We start from the raw sequence: 17,918 nt of genomic DNA on the forward strand, positions 1-17,918 counted from the left end.
TTGGGAGGTGGGGTGGGTTGTTCTGTTATTTTTATTTTCTTTCTACCTCCTATTCCAAAGAATAGGAAAGCAGAAGCTTCTTTGGCACAGGTAATAAAAATAAGTCTCATGCTTTGCAAATTTACCATATAGCAGGCACTGAACATTTGACATGCATATCTCACTTAATTCCATGCTGTGGAGCAGACACTGATACTGTCAGTACTGTAGGAAGGTGTAAGGGTATGTGCTGGGTTTGAACACTAGCTCCACTCCTAAGCCTTCTGTGTCTTTGTTTTCTCCTCTATAAAATGGGCAATAACCATAAATATCTCATTGGGTTGTTGTGAGGCTTAAATGAGTTAATAGAAGATAAGCACTCAGACCATTCATTCAAAAACAAACGTTTATTTGCACACTGCCTCTGAGTGCTGCCAAATTTTCTTCCATGGATGTTCAAAGCAGATGTGCAATGGAGCCTGGCCTGCACTTGTCAGCCTGCACGTCCTCCCTACCCAGTCCAACAAGAGCAACACAAGGGCTTCTTAAGAACAATGCTGTTCAAGCATGCTCCTGACCTCCTGTCTGGAAAAAAAAAAAAAAAAGGTAGGGAGTGATGGATGAATAGAAATTTCCTGGGTGAGGGGCGCCTGGGTGGCTCAGTTGGTTAAGCGTCTGCCTTCAGCTCAAGTCATGATCCCAGGGTCCTGGGATCGAATCCCGCATTGAGCTCCCTGCTCAGCGGGGACTCTGCTTCTCTCTCTCTCTCTCTACCCCTCACTCGTGCTTTCTCTCACTCTCACTTTCTCTCTCTCAAATAAATAAATAAAATCTTAAAAAAAAAAATTTCATCATAACAGACTAGAGAAAGCGTCTCCTACTGGCCTTGAAGAAATAAGCTGACATGTTACAAGAAGACTATGCAGCTGGAAGGCAGACTGTAGATGCTGAAAGTGACCTCAGCTGACAGCCAGGTCACTCAAGAAGATGGGGACTTCAGTCCTACAACCACAAGTAACTGAATACTGCCAACAATCTCAGCAGGCTTGGAAGAGGACCCTGAGTGCCAGACAAGAAGGCAGCCTGGCCAACACCTTGACTTCAGACCCGTGAGACCCCAAGCAGAGAACACAGCTAACCTGTGCCCCGACTTCTGACCTACAAAAACTGCAAGATAATATATTTGTGTAGTTTTAAGCCATTACATTTTTGGAAATTTATTGTACAACGATAGAAAACTGATATGCTTTCCCACACTGCCAAGTCCATCTCAACCAACAACCATCTTTTGGGTTGATCTGTTTGCGGCTAGATCCTTAGCCATCAGATCTCAGGTGTTTACGCATCACAGAGGAAATGTTAAGAAGCATTTGCTTCTTAGTCCTTCCCTCTGCCCCTCAATTTCTATAAACATTTTTTCCAAACTTCTCAAAAAGCTCAAAATCATTTTCATCATTCCACATAAATTTAAAAGACCCTATGCATAGCCGACATTTTGAGACAGGTGACAGAACTTTAAAAATATTACTGTCGGAATAACATTCTAAATACCATATTAAACATTTTGTGGTTGCTTCCCTAGCATCCATTTAGATCAAAAGTCCCCAGATATTCCTTTTGGGAACCCACTGCTGCCCCTTTGTGTGGCAGCCATGTGGTTTGGTGGGATTGAGGCCTCCCTTCATGATAGGAATGGTAGGTTAAGCCAATCAGGGCCTACTATCCTCTTGATCACAAAATATGATTGGCTCAAGATTAGGACCAATGAGATATGAAGCAATATTGACTAGGGACTTGGGGAAAGAAGCCTCCTTGCTCTTTATGGGTGTTCCTCAAAGAGCATGCTCTTCCTCTGGCTGGTGTGGTGAGGACTTGAGTTCTGAAACTTCTGTAGAGATTGTTGTCACAATAAGAAGGAGCCAAGATGAAGACAAAGGTGGCATATGAAGGAGAGCAGAGCTAAGAGGAACCTAGAGAAATGGAGATGGGCCCTGATGACACACTGCCCTCTGGATCACACCTTGCCTAAAGTTCACATTGAACTCTGCAGTTATAGGGGCCAATATATACTTTTTGGGCCTTCGTCCAATTTGGATTAGGTTTTCTGTTACCTGAGGTAAAAAGCTCTAGCTGATAAAAAATATGTTCCAAGAAAAATGAACTGAAAAGCTATTAGAATTTAGTAAGATGGCCAAATAGTAAATAAGCATAAAAAAATCAGATTTTTTTGGCACCAGCAAAAAAAAAAAAAAAAACCTCAAAATATAATGGATCCACCAAAACATACAAATAAAATGTTCATGGCCACTTTTTTCATAATATCCCTGAACTGAGAACAATCTAAAAGTCCATTAATAGGAGAATGCATAAATTGTGGTTTATTCATAAAATGGGATGCCACACACATGGGTGAATCTTACAGACACTACCTTGAACAAAATCTGACACAAAATTTTTTTGTATATTATATGATTTCATTTACATCAAGTTCAAAATATATAGAGAAAATTTATATATTTTTAAATATAATTTATATATAATATTTATAATAAATACATAAATAACATGTAATATTTATAAGTATATATATACTATTTCTTTTTAAAGTCTCCCGTTTACCATTTGCAGTAATGGTGGGGGTGCTGCGTTTAGGCAGAGTTGAGGTCATAGCCCTCCTTCAAATCCATGTCCTGCTTTGCCCTAAACCCCTATGACAGGCTGCTTATGCCCTGAGTGACTTTCTAATGAAAGGGGTTCTTTTTGGTTTTGGAGCCCCATTTCTCAAACTACCAAGATCAAACACAGGCCACAGGTCAGGTGGGTACCTGACCCAGGCTGGTCCTCAGTCTTCTCCTCTCTTTAGCTAAGCCACATTTTCCCCAAAAGCAACCCAGGTTGCTTAATATTTTACCATTGCCCCTAAGGTTCATTAGAACCCCATCTCCACATCAAAAGCAGGTCTTTGCCCATTTGCCTAGAACAAGAACAGACAGTCCTGGCCTCTTCTCTGACCTCTCACTGGTAGGCTTGTTTGCTCCCTACCCCTTGAAATGCCCTTCTCCCTTGGGTCCATGGCCATATTTCTCTTGGTTCTCTTCCTGTTCACTGACCAGCTCTCCTCAGTTTCCCTTTCAAGATCCTCCCCTTCTGCTTAACCTCTCAATGATAGAATTTCTCAGGGTGAAGTCATGGGCGCGCTTCCCTCCTACACACTTCCTCTGAGTGTTCGCACTCCTATAACTTCCAAGTCCATCTTTATCCTTATAACTAAATTCAGACCTCATCCAGCATTCAGATTCCCCTACTGGACATTTGCCCTTGGACCAATCTGCCTAAATATACCATGTCCACAGCAAAGCTCTTGGGTTCCCAGATCCACCTGCCCCTTAACATTTCTTCCTCAAGCCATCCCCCCCAAATAGCAGCAATATCCATGCCAGTGCTTATGTCAAATACAGGAATTCTCCCATGACTCCTCCCCTCCCTGAACTCTCCAAATCCATTTCAGCACCAGCTCCTACTTCTCAAAAACTTCTCTCAAATTAACCCATCTGTCCAGTCACACTGCCTTCACCCTAGTCCAGAGCATTGTCATCTCTCCATGAATGGTTTCTCTGGCCAGCTTCTTGTTTCCATTCGTGCCTCCCCAAACTTAGGGAAAAGGGTTTTCTAGAGCGAGGGAACAGCATATACCAGCATACGTTCAGGAGACACTCAGGAGGCTGGCACATGGAGGAGCCACAGGAAGTGGCTTTGAGTGGCCAGAGCATAGGGTAGGTGAAAGTGAGGGGTAAACAGAGGCTCTGAATGCCACACCAAGCATCTTGAAGATTAACTTGAAAGCAGAGAAAATCCAAGGAAGGATTATAAACCAGAGAGTAGCTTTCCAGATGTATATTACAGGTAATGGAGAAGCCTCTGGCCACAGTGAGATACACTGGAAAGATGCAGAGAACAGGAGAAACACAACCCTACAGAGTTACTGGAATCAACCAGCTATTGGGCGTGTCATGAAATTTGGTGTTCTGTTCCCATGGAAGGGAGCCAGAAACATTTCCCTTCTATAAAAGAAGATACGGCAACAGTCGCTTTTTTTTTTTTTTTTTTTTTTTTTAGTACTATGAAGGGGAAAGCATAAGAAATGTTAGCAAATCATTAATTGTACCTTGGAGGAATCAGCTTACATAAGCAAAGAAAGAGAGAAGAGAAAATATATTTGCAAAGAAAGGCTCTATTCTCTGCAGTTGAAAAAAAAAGTGGGGAAAATGGAGCCCTGAGCTCTTGACTAATAACAGAAAGGGGGGGAGGGAAGTGGAGAGAGAAGAGGAAAAATCCTTTCTATGCTTTTTATCATTTAAAGTGGGGTCTTACAAATATTTGGGAAAATGAACCTCCAGATTTTCAAATACCATTGTGGATTTGGGCAAAGATATAATTTGTTTTCATATTTATACATCAGTCCCCATTGTCCTGTCAGTGGCTGATATGAAGAACATAATTTAACATAATTGGCATTGTGAAAATGGGATAAATTATTCATCCCAAAAGGACCCCTAGTCTGGATATATTCTCCCTTCACTGGCAAGGCCAGATAATACATGGTGGTTCAGATGGCGCAAAGTACAGATCATAAAAATTTAAAATACTACTTCCCGGGATTATCAATAATGAAGAGGTTCCCACATGGAGAGGCCCCAGGATTGGCAAGAACAATAAATAAAAGTGCAGAAGTGCTGACAATGACCAAGATTGTATTTTTATGAGCTGCACTTGCACAGGCCAAAAATAGATCTAAGTTGTACCCTGCTGCTCATCCCTGCTGCTAAGAGAGAAGTTCAGAGCAGGACAGGGAGTCTGCCGAGCACCTACTATGTGCCAGGCACTGTTCTAGGGGGTCTACTGATGTGTACTCTGTTAATTCTCATAACTCTCCTCACAACCTTCTCTCCAATCTTCATGTATCTCCTTTAAAATCATTATTATTCCCATTTTTCAAATGAGACAATTCAGCCTCAGAGAATTCGTCACTTGCCTATGATCAAATGACTGGTAAGTAGTTGAACTGGTGGTTCAAACTCAAGATTACCTTGCTCTTTCCTATCATTGTTTTAAAATGGGTACCCAGGAGCGCTTGGGTGGCTCAGCTGAGTAAGCATCTGACTCTTGATTTCTGCTCAGGCCATGATCTGAAGGTCCTGGGATCCAACCCTGAATTGGGCTCTGTGCTCAGCAGGGAGTCTGCTTGAGATTCTCTCCCTCTGCCCCTCCTCTCTCTCTCTCTCTCTGCCTCCCCAAAATAAATAAAATCGTTAAAAAATTTTAAATAAAATAAAATGGGTACCCACTACCACTGTGCCAAAAGCTGTACATCTTATATCGTAGGAAACCCTCTCAATCACTCTGAAGTAAGAATGATTATCCCCATTGTACAGATGAGGAACCTGAGTCTTGGAGAGCAGAAAGGACCTCATAACCTCACAAGGCCACTAAGAAGCAGAACCAAAGCTTGAATCTAAGCTTTTGGCTCAGATCCAAGTGCCACCCACTAGGAAGGTCACCATTCAAGAATTCTAACTCTGATCTTGTGGCACCTGGTACACACGAGGGGAATCCATACATACTGTTGAATGAATGAATCCCATCTGTAAAGAGACAAGGTGAAATTGACCAGATGGGGCCTGAATACTTAGTTGGGAACTTTCTCCCATTTCCCTTGCTCACCTCTCAACCCATACTCCATCTTTTTGGGTTTGAGTCTCTTCTCTTTCTCTGGGCCCTCAAAGCTTGGTAAGGGCCCAGAACACAGGGTAAAATGTCAGTGCTCAGAGGACATTAACGGTAGTGTTGTCCAACCCTATCAACTCACAGATGGGGAGATGGGAGCCCAGAGAGGAAGGTATTTGCTACAGGTCACACAGCAAGACTGGGTCAGAAGCGGGACTCTAGTAAGGGCCTGCTCATTCCCCGTCTAGGGCTCTTTCCATGGGATCAGGTCTCTTTTCCTTGCTGGGCTTTTACTTTTTCAGAGGCAGAATGGAAGGTGGGCCCATATGGCCTCAAATGCACCGGCCAGCCCACTAGGCCTATGACTGTCCAACCCCCCGGCAGTATGTAGCATGCGGGGACATGCGGGACTCTCCATATGGTCCTCTCTGGGGTTTGGGGTGTGGGGAGGGCTCCAACTCCTGTTCTGAGTGGAAACTAGCCTCCTGGGCTGGAATCTTTATAGTAGAGATCCGCAGATCTGCCCCTGGGCTTGTCTTCTGTGGTCCAGAGGCCCAGCCCACTTCACTGCTCAGCACTCCTTGAGGCCTGGGGCCAGCCCTGTGCTGCCCACAAACAGATGAGAATGGCAATAAGCAACAACAATAATAACAACAGCCTCGCACTAGCATCTACTCTGTGTTGGACACTGGGGTGAACACTCGACATGCATTTTCTCATTTCACCCCTGAAACAGTTGTTAGAGGAAGAGAGTATTGTCCTCATTTTACCAGCGAGGAAACAGAGGGACAGAGTGGTTAATAAACCTGCCCAGGGTCACACAGCAAGTAGGTGCGAGAGTTAGGGTTCAAATTCAAAGTGCACTGCTATAATGCCTTCCTCTACGTGCAGGGATGCAGGCTTGCTCCGTGTGTGAGTGTGAGCAAGTCACTTCCGTGCTCCAAGACTGTCTCACCATCTGTGAGAATGGGGGTGATTTTTTTAAAAGTAGAAACATGCTCATGATAAAAATAAAGCTTGAAAAATATGGAATGAAAGTCTTCAAACAGTCCACCCTCCAACCCCATCCCTACTCCCTGAACATTTAATGGTTTCTTGTGCGTCTGTCCAGAATTGTTTTATGAATGATAAGAACAAAACATACACACAGATGTGTTTCCACAAATGAGACGACTCCGTGCCATGCTCTTTAAAGCTATTCTAACTGAGCGGGTGTCTGTGGTTCCTCCCACATTAGCACAAGCAAGAATGCTTCATTCTCCTAGCAACCACTCAGTATTCCACATCCATGCGCTAGGGTTCATCTAACCAGCCCAGTCGCATGGAACATTCCAGTTGTTCACAGGTTTTCTTTATGCATAAGCCTTTGCATACTTGAAAGAGTATACCCATAAGGTAACTTCCTACCAGTAGGAAGCATGCCAAGCGAAGGTACGCATAGTTTAAATTTTATAAACAATGTCAAAACACCCTCTGCAAAACATTGCACCAAATTATATAACCGACCAGACTGTATGGAGATCTGCTTTGCCTCAGTACTAGCAACACTGGGCTTTATCAAATGTTGTGGGGTCGGGGGGTTTTTGTTTTGTTTTTGCCATTCTAATAGGTAAAAAGTTATATTTTGTTTAAAATTATATTTTGAAAATTATAAAAATTTTAAATATGCTGAGTGGTCACTTTTATATCTATTTACTGGAATTGCCTGGTCAGAGCCTTTGCCCGGATTCATGGTGATTTATAATCTGTGTCTTGAGAGTGTCTGAAGAGCGGAACGAAGGGGCTCTGTGAACCTCAAATGTGCAGAGATGTGCATTTCTGCTGCTCCCTAGGGAATGGCTGGCGGTTCTCTGATCCTGTGCTTCAGGGAGAAAAAGAACCCTCTTTTTAAAGCCACGAGAGAAGCCAAGAAGGCTCACAGGACTCAGTGACAGGAGAAGCATCTCCTTTGGCCACATCCGTCCAGGTCCACCCTGTCGGATCCCCTGTACCTACACCTTGGAAACCCCGTTCATATCATGTTTCATTTTTACAGTCATCTTTCAAAAATGTGAATTTCAGGACACATATTCTGGATGTCCAGTGAAAGATAGGAAACTATATCAATAAAGCACCATTTGTGTGCCATTAGACAATTTTCATGCTTTTTCCTCACAATAACCTTGGTAGGTAGATATTATGCTCATTTTGCAGTTGGAAAAAAAAAGTCCAGAGAGGCTAAGCGACTTGCCTAAGCCACACAGTAAGGAAATAGCTTAGCTGAGATCTGAACCCAGACCTCTAGGATGGCAAAGCACATGTGGTTTACCATACAAAATACCAAGTGTATCAAACCTCAATACTGGATCTCCAAATATCTGCATTCTTTTCCTCCCACAAGCAAGTAAGCCAACCTCATCCAGGACATGTAAAGACTTAGGAATCAGTAGAAAGGAAAGGAACATTTTCCCAGAGCTTGGTTGCTGGCTTGCCAAATACATGATTCCTCTGGGGATTTGCCAAGGTGGGGCTGTGCCCGTTTGTGGCTTACTTTCTGCAGACCTGCCACCCATTAGTTGGCATCTCCCAGCACACCTGTGTGCTGATCTTGGCTGCACTGTTTTCTTTTGGGTATCCTAGGATAGCATTTCACCTCTCTGAGTCTGTTTCTGCATCTGTTAAACGGCAATAATGGTTGCAACCTCACAGATGGGTTGTGGGGGATATCCAGATTAACTGTGCTCACTTAGACACACCAAAGGCAACGAGGCCCCACGGGCATGTCCCAGAATTTGCTATCTGCAGATTGATGTTTCAGCTTCTCAAGAGCTTGCGCTCATGGGCTGAAAAAGTCACCCAACTGCTTACATTCAAGTCTATTCCCACATCTGTCAAGTGGAGAAACTAAGCCCAGCTTTAGGCTATGGAAGGGACAGGGGTCCTCGCTCAGCCAGTACTTCCCACTGCCCATTGCATGCCAGGATTCATGATGAGGCCGAGCCAGGGTCCTTGGGCCTAGTGGGCAAATCTCCTCAGTGCCGACCAGACACAAAGTCAGCCTAAATCCACCCACCTCCCCATTCTCACTGCCACTGCCCTAGCGCCACCCCCCACCTCCTTCAAGAACACAGCAGTGGCCTTCTAGCTGACCTCCTGCCTTGCACTCTTTTCTCTACTTCTACCATTCATGGTGGGCACGCTGCAGGGAACCAGTCACCTCTATCTTGGGGGAACTACTCTGGTGCTGCGAGGGGGATACACTGGAAGGAATGAGGAAGAGGAGACCCATCATGAGTCCCTCATCCCTAGGGTGGCCCACAGCAGCCAGAGGAATCTTCCTTAAATAGAAATCTGATCCCATTACTCTCTTGCTTTAAACCCCTCCAAAAAAATACACTGAGACCCCCATGAACCGGTGCCCACCTCCCCTCATCTCCCAAATCTCTCCCCCTCATCAGTGTGTCCAGCCCACCTACCTTCCTGCCTATCCCTCCAACTCCCTCAATACCTGTCCACATAGTAGACCCGCTGCCCCTACTCCCTTGACCACCCAACCTCCAGGTCTCAGGCGGGGCTCCTTCCTCAGGAGGACCTCCTCGATCAACCTCTATCACAGTTAGGTCTCTCAAGTCTTATCGTCTCTCACACCACAGCTCTGTATTGTTTCCTTAATAGCCCATTTTCAGCTTGTGTCTCTGTGCATCTGTTTGTATGATGGCTTGTTTGAAGTCTCTCTTCCCCACTGGACTGGAAGCTCCATGAAAGCAGTGGCTAGGCCTGGCTTCTTATGGCTGGATATGCATAGTCTGGCACAGTGCCTGGCACATAGAAGTGCCCAAAAAGATGTGTTGGGTGAGTGAGTGAGTAGATACCTTCCACGGTGATAAGTAAAATCATAGCTATAATGATGGGTGGCTAGGGAAGAAGCCCAGGGGAGCTGCCATCTGAGCTGGGTTTAGGAAGATGAGTACTGGCTTAACAGACAGGCAAGGGGTGACAAGGACATTCCGGGCACAAGGAATGGCATGTGCAAGGAGGAGGGAGCATGAACCACCCTGGAAACTGTGGAAAACTCTAAGGCAGGGTTTCTTAACCTTGACACTGTTGACATTTGGGGCAGGATAATTCTTTCAGTTTTGGAGGAGGGGTACGTTCTATGCACTGTAGGATACTTAGCAGCATTCCTGGCCTCTACTCACTAGATGCCGATAGTGTTCCCCCCTGCTACAGTTTTCACTACCAAAAATGTCTCCAGACATTGTCAAATGTCCCCTTGGGGGGAAAAATCACCCTCCACTGCTCTTGATATGTCTGACATGTTGGTGTTCAAGGTACAAAGTGGGAATGGTGGGAATGGAAGCCAGTGGGGCAGATAAGGATTTGCCAAGGTAAAGATTTGAGACTGTAGCCTGTAAATACGATTGAAAAGGGTTTCCATGGGAGAAGCACCTGGTCCCAACTCTGGGAGGCTCCCTCAGGTGCAGTGTGGAGGATTCGATTAGAGTGCTAGACAAGATGGGAAGCTAGCCCATCTCCTCTCCTGAGGCAGGCATGAATCCCTCCAGTACTGGGCAGGGAAGAAGCATTTGGGGCTGGGATGTTCTCTCTGGAGGATCACACCCAGCCCCCATCAGCTGGTCCAGGGAACCCAGCATGACCATGGATGAGGGATGTTGAGTTTGAGGAAGCACTCTTGGAGGTGGGAGACTTCTTGTTATTGAGGACAGCGCAGTGCAGAGGGAAATATTGGGGTTTCAGGTGCACTGGGATTCCAACCCCAGCTCTCCCACTCCATCTGTGAGGCTTGGGCAAGCCACTCTATTGATGTGAGCTTTAATTTCCCCATCAGTGAAATGGGTGCACTAAAATCCCCCTCACAGGGCCATTGGGAAGATTAACTGAAACAACAGATATGAATGCCTTTGTGGCCCATTCCCAGCCCAGTACAAGTGCTTCAGACCTGCTCATTTCTCCATTTGGCCTCTGAAAGCTTTTCCCCCTGAAACTCATAGACTCCATACTATAGTGCATTTAGTGAACAAATCTAAAGATGATTATCAGTATCACACACCAAGCACACTCTGTATTTTACATTTTCAAAAAAAATATGATTTAACATTGATGTCAAATATACTTCTTTGTGATGAACATTTTGGCTTCAAACACTCACCATCTGACTGGAACCTAACCAAAGAGCTGACACCTGTGTCAGGACTCACCTCACCTTCCCTACAGTCCTGTGACCTGAGTCCCAATATCATTATCCCCACTTTACAATGAGGAGGCTGAGGCAGTCTAGGAAATTTGTTTCAAGTCATTAGCCAAGGTAAAACAGTAAAAGATAGGGCAGAGATGTGAACCCTCCTAGAGAGGTAGCTTCAGAGTCTGTGCTGCTAAATAAGCATTTGGAGGACCCATTTGGCTTCTCAAGTGGAATTCACGTCTAACACATCTGTTCTGATGTCGGGAAAACTTGTTTACTTTTGTAAATATTATAAAATCAAAATTCTAGCACAGAAAACCACTACTAGAGTTTCCGACTCAGAGAAGAGTAGACAGAGGCCTGAGTGAGGAGAAACAAGTTACACAAATCACACTGTGGGTTGCAACTGAGTTTGAGCTAAAGCCCAAGTCTGTGGACTCCCAGGCCAGCTGGCTCCTTGTTCCCGCTGAAGTGAAGTTTCTGGAACAACACTGCCTAGGTTCTGGGTTCTCTAGACATCGCCAGGATGCTTGCTAACTATGTGCTTTGGGAAGTTACTTTATCATTCCATGCCTGAGTTTTGTCATCATCAAAAATTGGATTAAAATAGCAATTCCTTTATTGGGTCCTATTAACTATTCACAGGTAAAAGAAAAGTGTGTTTGTGTGTGTGTGTGTGTGTGTGTGCGTGCACACGCACCGCACGTACATATGATTTAGAACAGAATCTAGTATTTAGGAAGCACTTGAAAATGATCATTATTATTCTTTTATAGTTACTTTTGTGCCAGGAACTTTACATATGAGGCCGTATCTAACTTTGTTCTGACCATTGTGAGTAAGGGTGATCCTCCCCCCTTCACAAAGGAGGAAATGGTGGTGCCTGGTAGGAAGACTTGGTCATGAACATCAGAAAGAGCCTGTAATGTGCCCATGTGAGGATGTGTCCCAGTAGGGATTTGCATCTTTCGGGATGCATTGCTTTCCCTTTCCATGCGTGCAGGTCGCCAGTGTATTTGTCCTTCAGGCTTTGGGACAGTCTTTTGGTTCATCTGGCCTGGGCACTCAATGGTTATTGTACCTTTTCCTTTCTAAAGAAGAGAAGGAAGCCCTTGAAGGCAAAAGGGTGGGATGGGGAGAGTAAGGGGAAACAGAGGCCACGGTATGTCTGGATGACTTGCAATGTGTCTAGGGATGGGGGGAGGGATGATCTCACCACAATCCCTTTTCCTTGTGCACCTTTTAGGGACATGCAGATCTTCCAGGTTGTAGCTGTTGGCAGAAGGGTAAACAATCTTCCTGAAACCTCACAAAACCTCAAGAAAATACCCCTTGCTCCTCTCCAATTTCCATTATATCTGGGTTCAAATTCCAGCATTGCCATGTACTCCTTCTCTAAGCTTGGATAACTAACCAAATGTCTCTGATCCTTCACCTTTTCACCTATAAATTTGAGTGCATAATCCCTGACTCCCATGGGGAAATGTGCATCTAACGCAGCGGTTCTCAACTTTGGCTGCATGCCTGAGTCACCTGGGGAGATTTAATTAATACTGATGCCTGGGTCTCGCCCCCAGAGGTTCTGACATAATTGTTCTGGGGTGTAGCCTTGATATCAGGATTGTCAAAGGCTCCCCTAGGTGATTCTAATATGCAGCCAAAAACTGAGAGCCTCTGTTATCCATGTAGCAGATACCTAATTAATACTGTTCTTTTACATTTCTTTAGTGTTAAGTGCCTGTTCACATTTTATTTTTAAAAGCCTTATCAGTCTCACAGGATGGCTCAAGGATTCTTTATTTCTGCCACCCCCATGCACATTCTCATATTGACAACCTCTGCACTTTCAAAACAGATGACTCAACCCCCAGCCAATCAGCCAGGCCCTTTATCTAGCTTTGGCTCCTCTTTGTTCATTGGCTAGAGCCAATTGGTTAAGACACACAATGCCCTCCTGGAGATGCCAATGAGAAAATCAAACAGATGGAATGATCCATTGTTTGCTCTTCAGCCAGGGAACTCCATCATTTACCTCCAAATCTATCTCTTACAGTGTGCAAAAGCTCATATTCTAAAACCCCAAGTTCTCTCAACTGGATCTTAAACAATAACGTTTCTCCCAGCTCTGCCCATTGGGTAACTTTTGTATCATTGCCCACCTTTGTATAAATGCCCACCTCCATTCTTCATGGACTACTCCCATGTCAGGAGATGTGCCATCAGCCAGTCATTCATTTCCAGCCACGCCTCCCCAAAGACACTCTACTCTAGTCATGCTATTTCTCAAAAGCTCTCCATGCTTTGCATATGTCTTAAATGTCTTTTCCTCCTATGGTCTATCTGGAAGGTTTTCACTCACCTTTGCAAGCCAAATTCAAATGTTCTCCTCTGCAGTTTACCTAATCTGTTCTTCCAGTCCCTTCCCACCCCAAGAGAATTTAATTGTTTCCACCCCTGTGCTTTCATAACCTGTGAAATTCTCAGGTATAACATTTACCCTGATGCATTACATTAAGCATTACACTAGATAGGGATTTTGTAATTTGCCTTTTCATAACCAACTTGTAGCACAGGGATAGGGCCTTAGCAGGTGCAGACTAAATGCTTATTGGACTGCATCCAATATCTCTGTCCTCAAATCTATACCAGTGAATTTTTGAAACACTTCCCCCCAATAATCAAGACAATTTTCTCCATCACCATCCACAAGCTTATTAGTATTCATCTGCTATGATAAAACTTTAAAAAAGAAAGATTTTCTTGCCCATGTATGTATATGTGAACAAAAAATGAGTAAACACTTACCATAAACCTGAAATAACACAAGAGATGTCATTCATGTCTCTGGAAGGAATGACCACATTTTACAAGAAAGGGGACATATTTGGCAGAGGGAATGAAAGGGTTTGAAGAGGTGGAATTTTTACTGCTTTATTTCCTGAGATGGGGGGAGCATGAGGGACTGATGGGGAGAAGAGCAACTGCTTTACCTTTTCCGGAGCAGGCAGCTGTAAGTGGTTAACCTCCAAGGGAGTGATGAGAGGGACGGTCTGGAAGCCATCCTCAACCGAAGGCGGCTTGGTTCCCTTCTCACTGGGGTTACTGTTCAGCTTCACCATCCTTATGCCTTTCTTCCCAGACCTAAGGCAAGCAGTGGGGTTCTGGTTACAGTGGGAGTGAAGCAGGGTAAGAGAGGGCTGACGACGGAGAAAACAGCAGTGTCCTCAACGGGTCCACTCGGATTTCAGTGTAGAAATCAGTCATCTATATATCTTCTGCTAGATTTCATGACATGATTCTCATTATCCAGCAAAACTTCTTTAATCATCAAAATATGCCACCTGCCTATGGAGTTCAACAGCCCTCAAATTCAGGAAAACTCAAGGAAATCCCAGACTTACACAAACAATATACAAGCTTTAAAAAAAATCCAAGATACTAGAGCTAATACCGTCATATAATTTCAGTGAAAAGCTTATTTTTACCACAAAATTAAATCCTATTATTCTGGGTCACCCTGCAGTATGATAAATTTCACCTTACCACCACACCTTACCACCTTGCTATTTTATGATGTTGGCTTTTCTTCAGCAATCTCCTTAAACCACAATAAATACATTCAGTGTCTCTATGTGTACCGTACCCTTTCACATGATATGTAGATTGTACAAGAGCTACAATTTCCTAAAACAAAAAAAAAAGGCTGGCTTGAACCTGATCCTGTTATTCAGCCATAGAATGCCTCCATTTCCTCAATAGCGAAGGGCCATTTTTTTTTTTTTTTTTGCTTCCATGGAAAGTTAGCAACCCCCGTATTGCAAGATTGCCAACTAAATAAACAAATCACATTTATTTCTCTCAATCTCCCTTGGAAGTCAAACGATGCTCCCACCCCACCCCTAGAAGCCCAGACAACCGGATTTCTCTTGTCAATCCTACTGATGGAACATTATTAGACAAAATAGGATTGTTGTGGAGATCAAAGGGATGGTAAAGGGTCGGAGGATATTGAGGAGTGATTATAACAAAAACAAATGCCTACTTACTGTGATGCACTCTTGGGGGGTCAGAGCAGATTCAAGCCAATTTGAAGAGGAGGAGGACGGCCAGGAGTCCTCCCTCCTCAGCCCGAGCTTGTGGTGCTGAAAGGACAGCGCCTTGCCTGTGTCTGGATTGGGAGTTTCTGAGAGCGAGGCGCCAGCGAGGGGAAGAGCTCCTGGCAGCTGCCTGCCTGCTCCTTCGCTCGCACCCCCTCCCATCGGGGAACGGGCTCCCACACCATCTGTCATCTGGCACCACCTGCTGTTTCTCATGCATGGCCACAACCAGGGCATGGGACAAAATGGTTTCAAGAAAGTGGGAGGGATTCTGGCCATAATAATAATAATAATAATAATAATAATAATAATAATAAATAACCGTATAATAAGCAATCCTTGATTCTTTAGAAAAACAGAAGAAAGAGACATATTCATTAGGAGAAGGAATCACTTTTTTAAATCTTCCAGAGCAATATTATGAAACCCAAAATGGTTCAGGACCTGTGCTCTGACCTGTTGTAAGGAGTGAAGGGAAACCTATATTTATTATTTCCCACGCAGTGGGCACTTTTCCAGGCTCTTTCAGACTATTTCCCTCATTTGCAAAATGTGGTGGGATTAGTGTGAGGTGGGAATGTGATCACAACAGGAAAGCAGCTCAGAGCAGGGCACACTGTTCTCACAATGCCGCTGGAATCACACAGGTCAGGTAGAGCACCAGGAGCTGGACCTTGAGCCCTGATCCATGGTCACTGATGTTTGCATGCAGTCCACAACTTTGTATAGCTTCCAAGTTGGTGTCTGGAATCAGGGAAGGTGAAGTCCTAGTATCAGCTCTATGCAGTTCTGACTGTGGAGATCTTGGACATTTTGCATTCCCTCCCCAAGTCTCCATTTCTTTATCTATGATGTGGGAATAATAATACCTCCCTTGCAGGGTGGTTGTGAATAAGATGAGACTGTGCTCAAGGAAACCTCTTTTAGCTCAGGGACAAGGTTCTGAATGGCTGAATTATTTCATCTCTGGGGATTGCTCTTACACTCTTAGAATCCTCTGAGATTAAGACTATTGCCACAGGTTTCTCCTCGCTGTGGTTCAAATCACTGTTGGTCACTTATCCCCAGCTGCAGTGCTGTTTATGATGCACATCATGAGGTCGAGTGGTCTTGGCATTAGTGATAGCATCCCCTTTCACTTTCAAAAATATCCTGGTTCCCATGATAAATTGTTTGGTCACCTTAATTAGTGCTCACATGGTGAGCATACACTCTACCACCTAAAAGGCCAGGAGAAAACATGCATATTATCTGTATTGTTCAGTAATGAAATGGACATGTGTGTGCATGTGTGCATGTGTGTGTGTGTAAAGAGAGATGTTTCTGAGACAGTAAAGTCCATAACATATCAGAGCTGCCCAGGGTACTATTAATAGAAGTATGCATATATATGAGAGGAAGTTACTTTAATATTAGTTTCTCACTCTCTCCTTTCCAAAGACCAGGATGATTTTCATGTGCAAGCATCGTCTAAGGACAACACAATGTAGACACCCACATGGAGTCACTTGTGAACACTTGTGTCTGATCCAATTATTGTTGTCTCCAAAGGAAAAAAAAAAGTCCCTTTGACACAGCTTATGATTGATTCACAAGCAGAAGTCACACCTTTAATAACTCCAAGCCAGAGGTCCTGATAGCTTAGTAAAACGTCCAAGAGAAGCGCCTGTCTCGTGGCAATGGGAAATCCAGGCTTCCTAGTGCGTGGAATCAAGAGAGAGGCTGCAAGAAGAAACAGGGGGCTGGAGTGATGTGGAAAAGCCCCTTATGGGAAAACGATATTGAGAGGAGCTTAATATAATAGACTATTATTCTTCTGTTGAGTTCTGGGAAATATGTTTCACAGTTGAAAACAAAACTAGAGCATTTTTTATGAGGTTTTCCATGTGTATAGATGTAATATATAGGATAACTGCAACATGAAGAGGAGAGGATAAATGGGCCACTACAGCGGTAATGTTTCTATATTCTAAGTGGTAAAGTACATTCCCACTAAACAGTGAAAAGTTAGCTATGTCTATTTTAATCCCCAGAATAACCAAAAATATACAGAGATAAGATCAAAACTACAATAAAGAAATATAAATGGAATACTAAAAAAAAAATCAAATAACTCAAAAAAGGCAGGAAAGAAAAAACAGGAACAACAACAAAAACAAAGGAAACAAGCAGAAAACAAATAATGAAATCGTAGACTTAAATCCAAACTTAGCATTATCATCCAGAGTTCATAGTTTACATTAGAGCCCATTCTTGGTGTTGTACATTCTATGGATTTGGACAAATGTGTAATGACATGTATCCATCATCTGGTTATCATACAGAATAGTCTCATTGCCCTAAAAATCCTCTGTGCTCCATCTATTTATCCCTCCCTCTCCCCCAATCCTTCGCAACTACTGATCTTTTAACTGTCTCCATAGTTTTGCCTTTCCAGAATGTCACGTAGTTGGAATCATATAGTAAGTTGCCTTTTCAGATTGGTTCTTTCACATAGTAAAATGCATTTACGTGTCCTCCATGTCTTTTCATGGCCTGCTAGATCATCTTTTTTTTAGCACTGAGTAAGATTCCATTGTCTGGGTAAAACACAGTTTATCCACTTACCTACTAAAGGACATTGTGGTCGCCTCCACATTTTGACAATTACGAATGTGGCTACTATAAACATTTGTGTGCAGGTTTTTGTGTGGACATAAGTTTTTTACTTCTTTAGGTAAAAACAAAGGAGTGCAATTCCTGGATCATATGATAAGAGTATGTTTAGTTTTTTAGGAAACTGCCAAACTATATTCCAAAGTGTCTGTACCATTGTGCATTCCCAGGAGAGATGAGAGTTCTTATTACTCCATATCCTTGCCAACATTTGGTGATTTCAAGGCTCTTGAATTTGGCCATTTAATAAGTATGGAGTAGCACTTCATTATTGTTTAATT

The 17,918-nt window shown here is 43.6% G+C and overlaps 1 protein-coding gene across 1 annotated transcript in view; it reads right to left on the reverse strand.

The window, feature by feature from the left end:
- NSG2 (neuronal vesicle trafficking associated 2) overlaps positions 1–14,963 on the reverse strand; it is a 54,174-nt gene extending 39,211 nt beyond the window's left edge. Inside the window, exons 1-2 of the mRNA XM_021698465.1 lie at positions 14,932–14,963; positions 13,876–14,026 (exon numbers count right to left, since the gene is read on the reverse strand). Of these exons, the coding sequence (XP_021554140.1) occupies positions 13,876–14,004 (129 nt within the window). The 5' untranslated portion in view covers positions 14,005–14,026; positions 14,932–14,963. The remainder of the gene's footprint in view (positions 1–13,875; positions 14,027–14,931) is intronic.
- Between the last annotated feature and the right edge of the window lie 2,955 nt (positions 14,964–17,918).

The sequence above is a fragment of the Neomonachus schauinslandi genome, chromosome 7 (assembly GCF_002201575.2).
Source record: "Neomonachus schauinslandi chromosome 7, ASM220157v2, whole genome shotgun sequence".
Taxonomy (NCBI): Eukaryota; Metazoa; Chordata; class Mammalia; order Carnivora; family Phocidae; genus Neomonachus; species Neomonachus schauinslandi.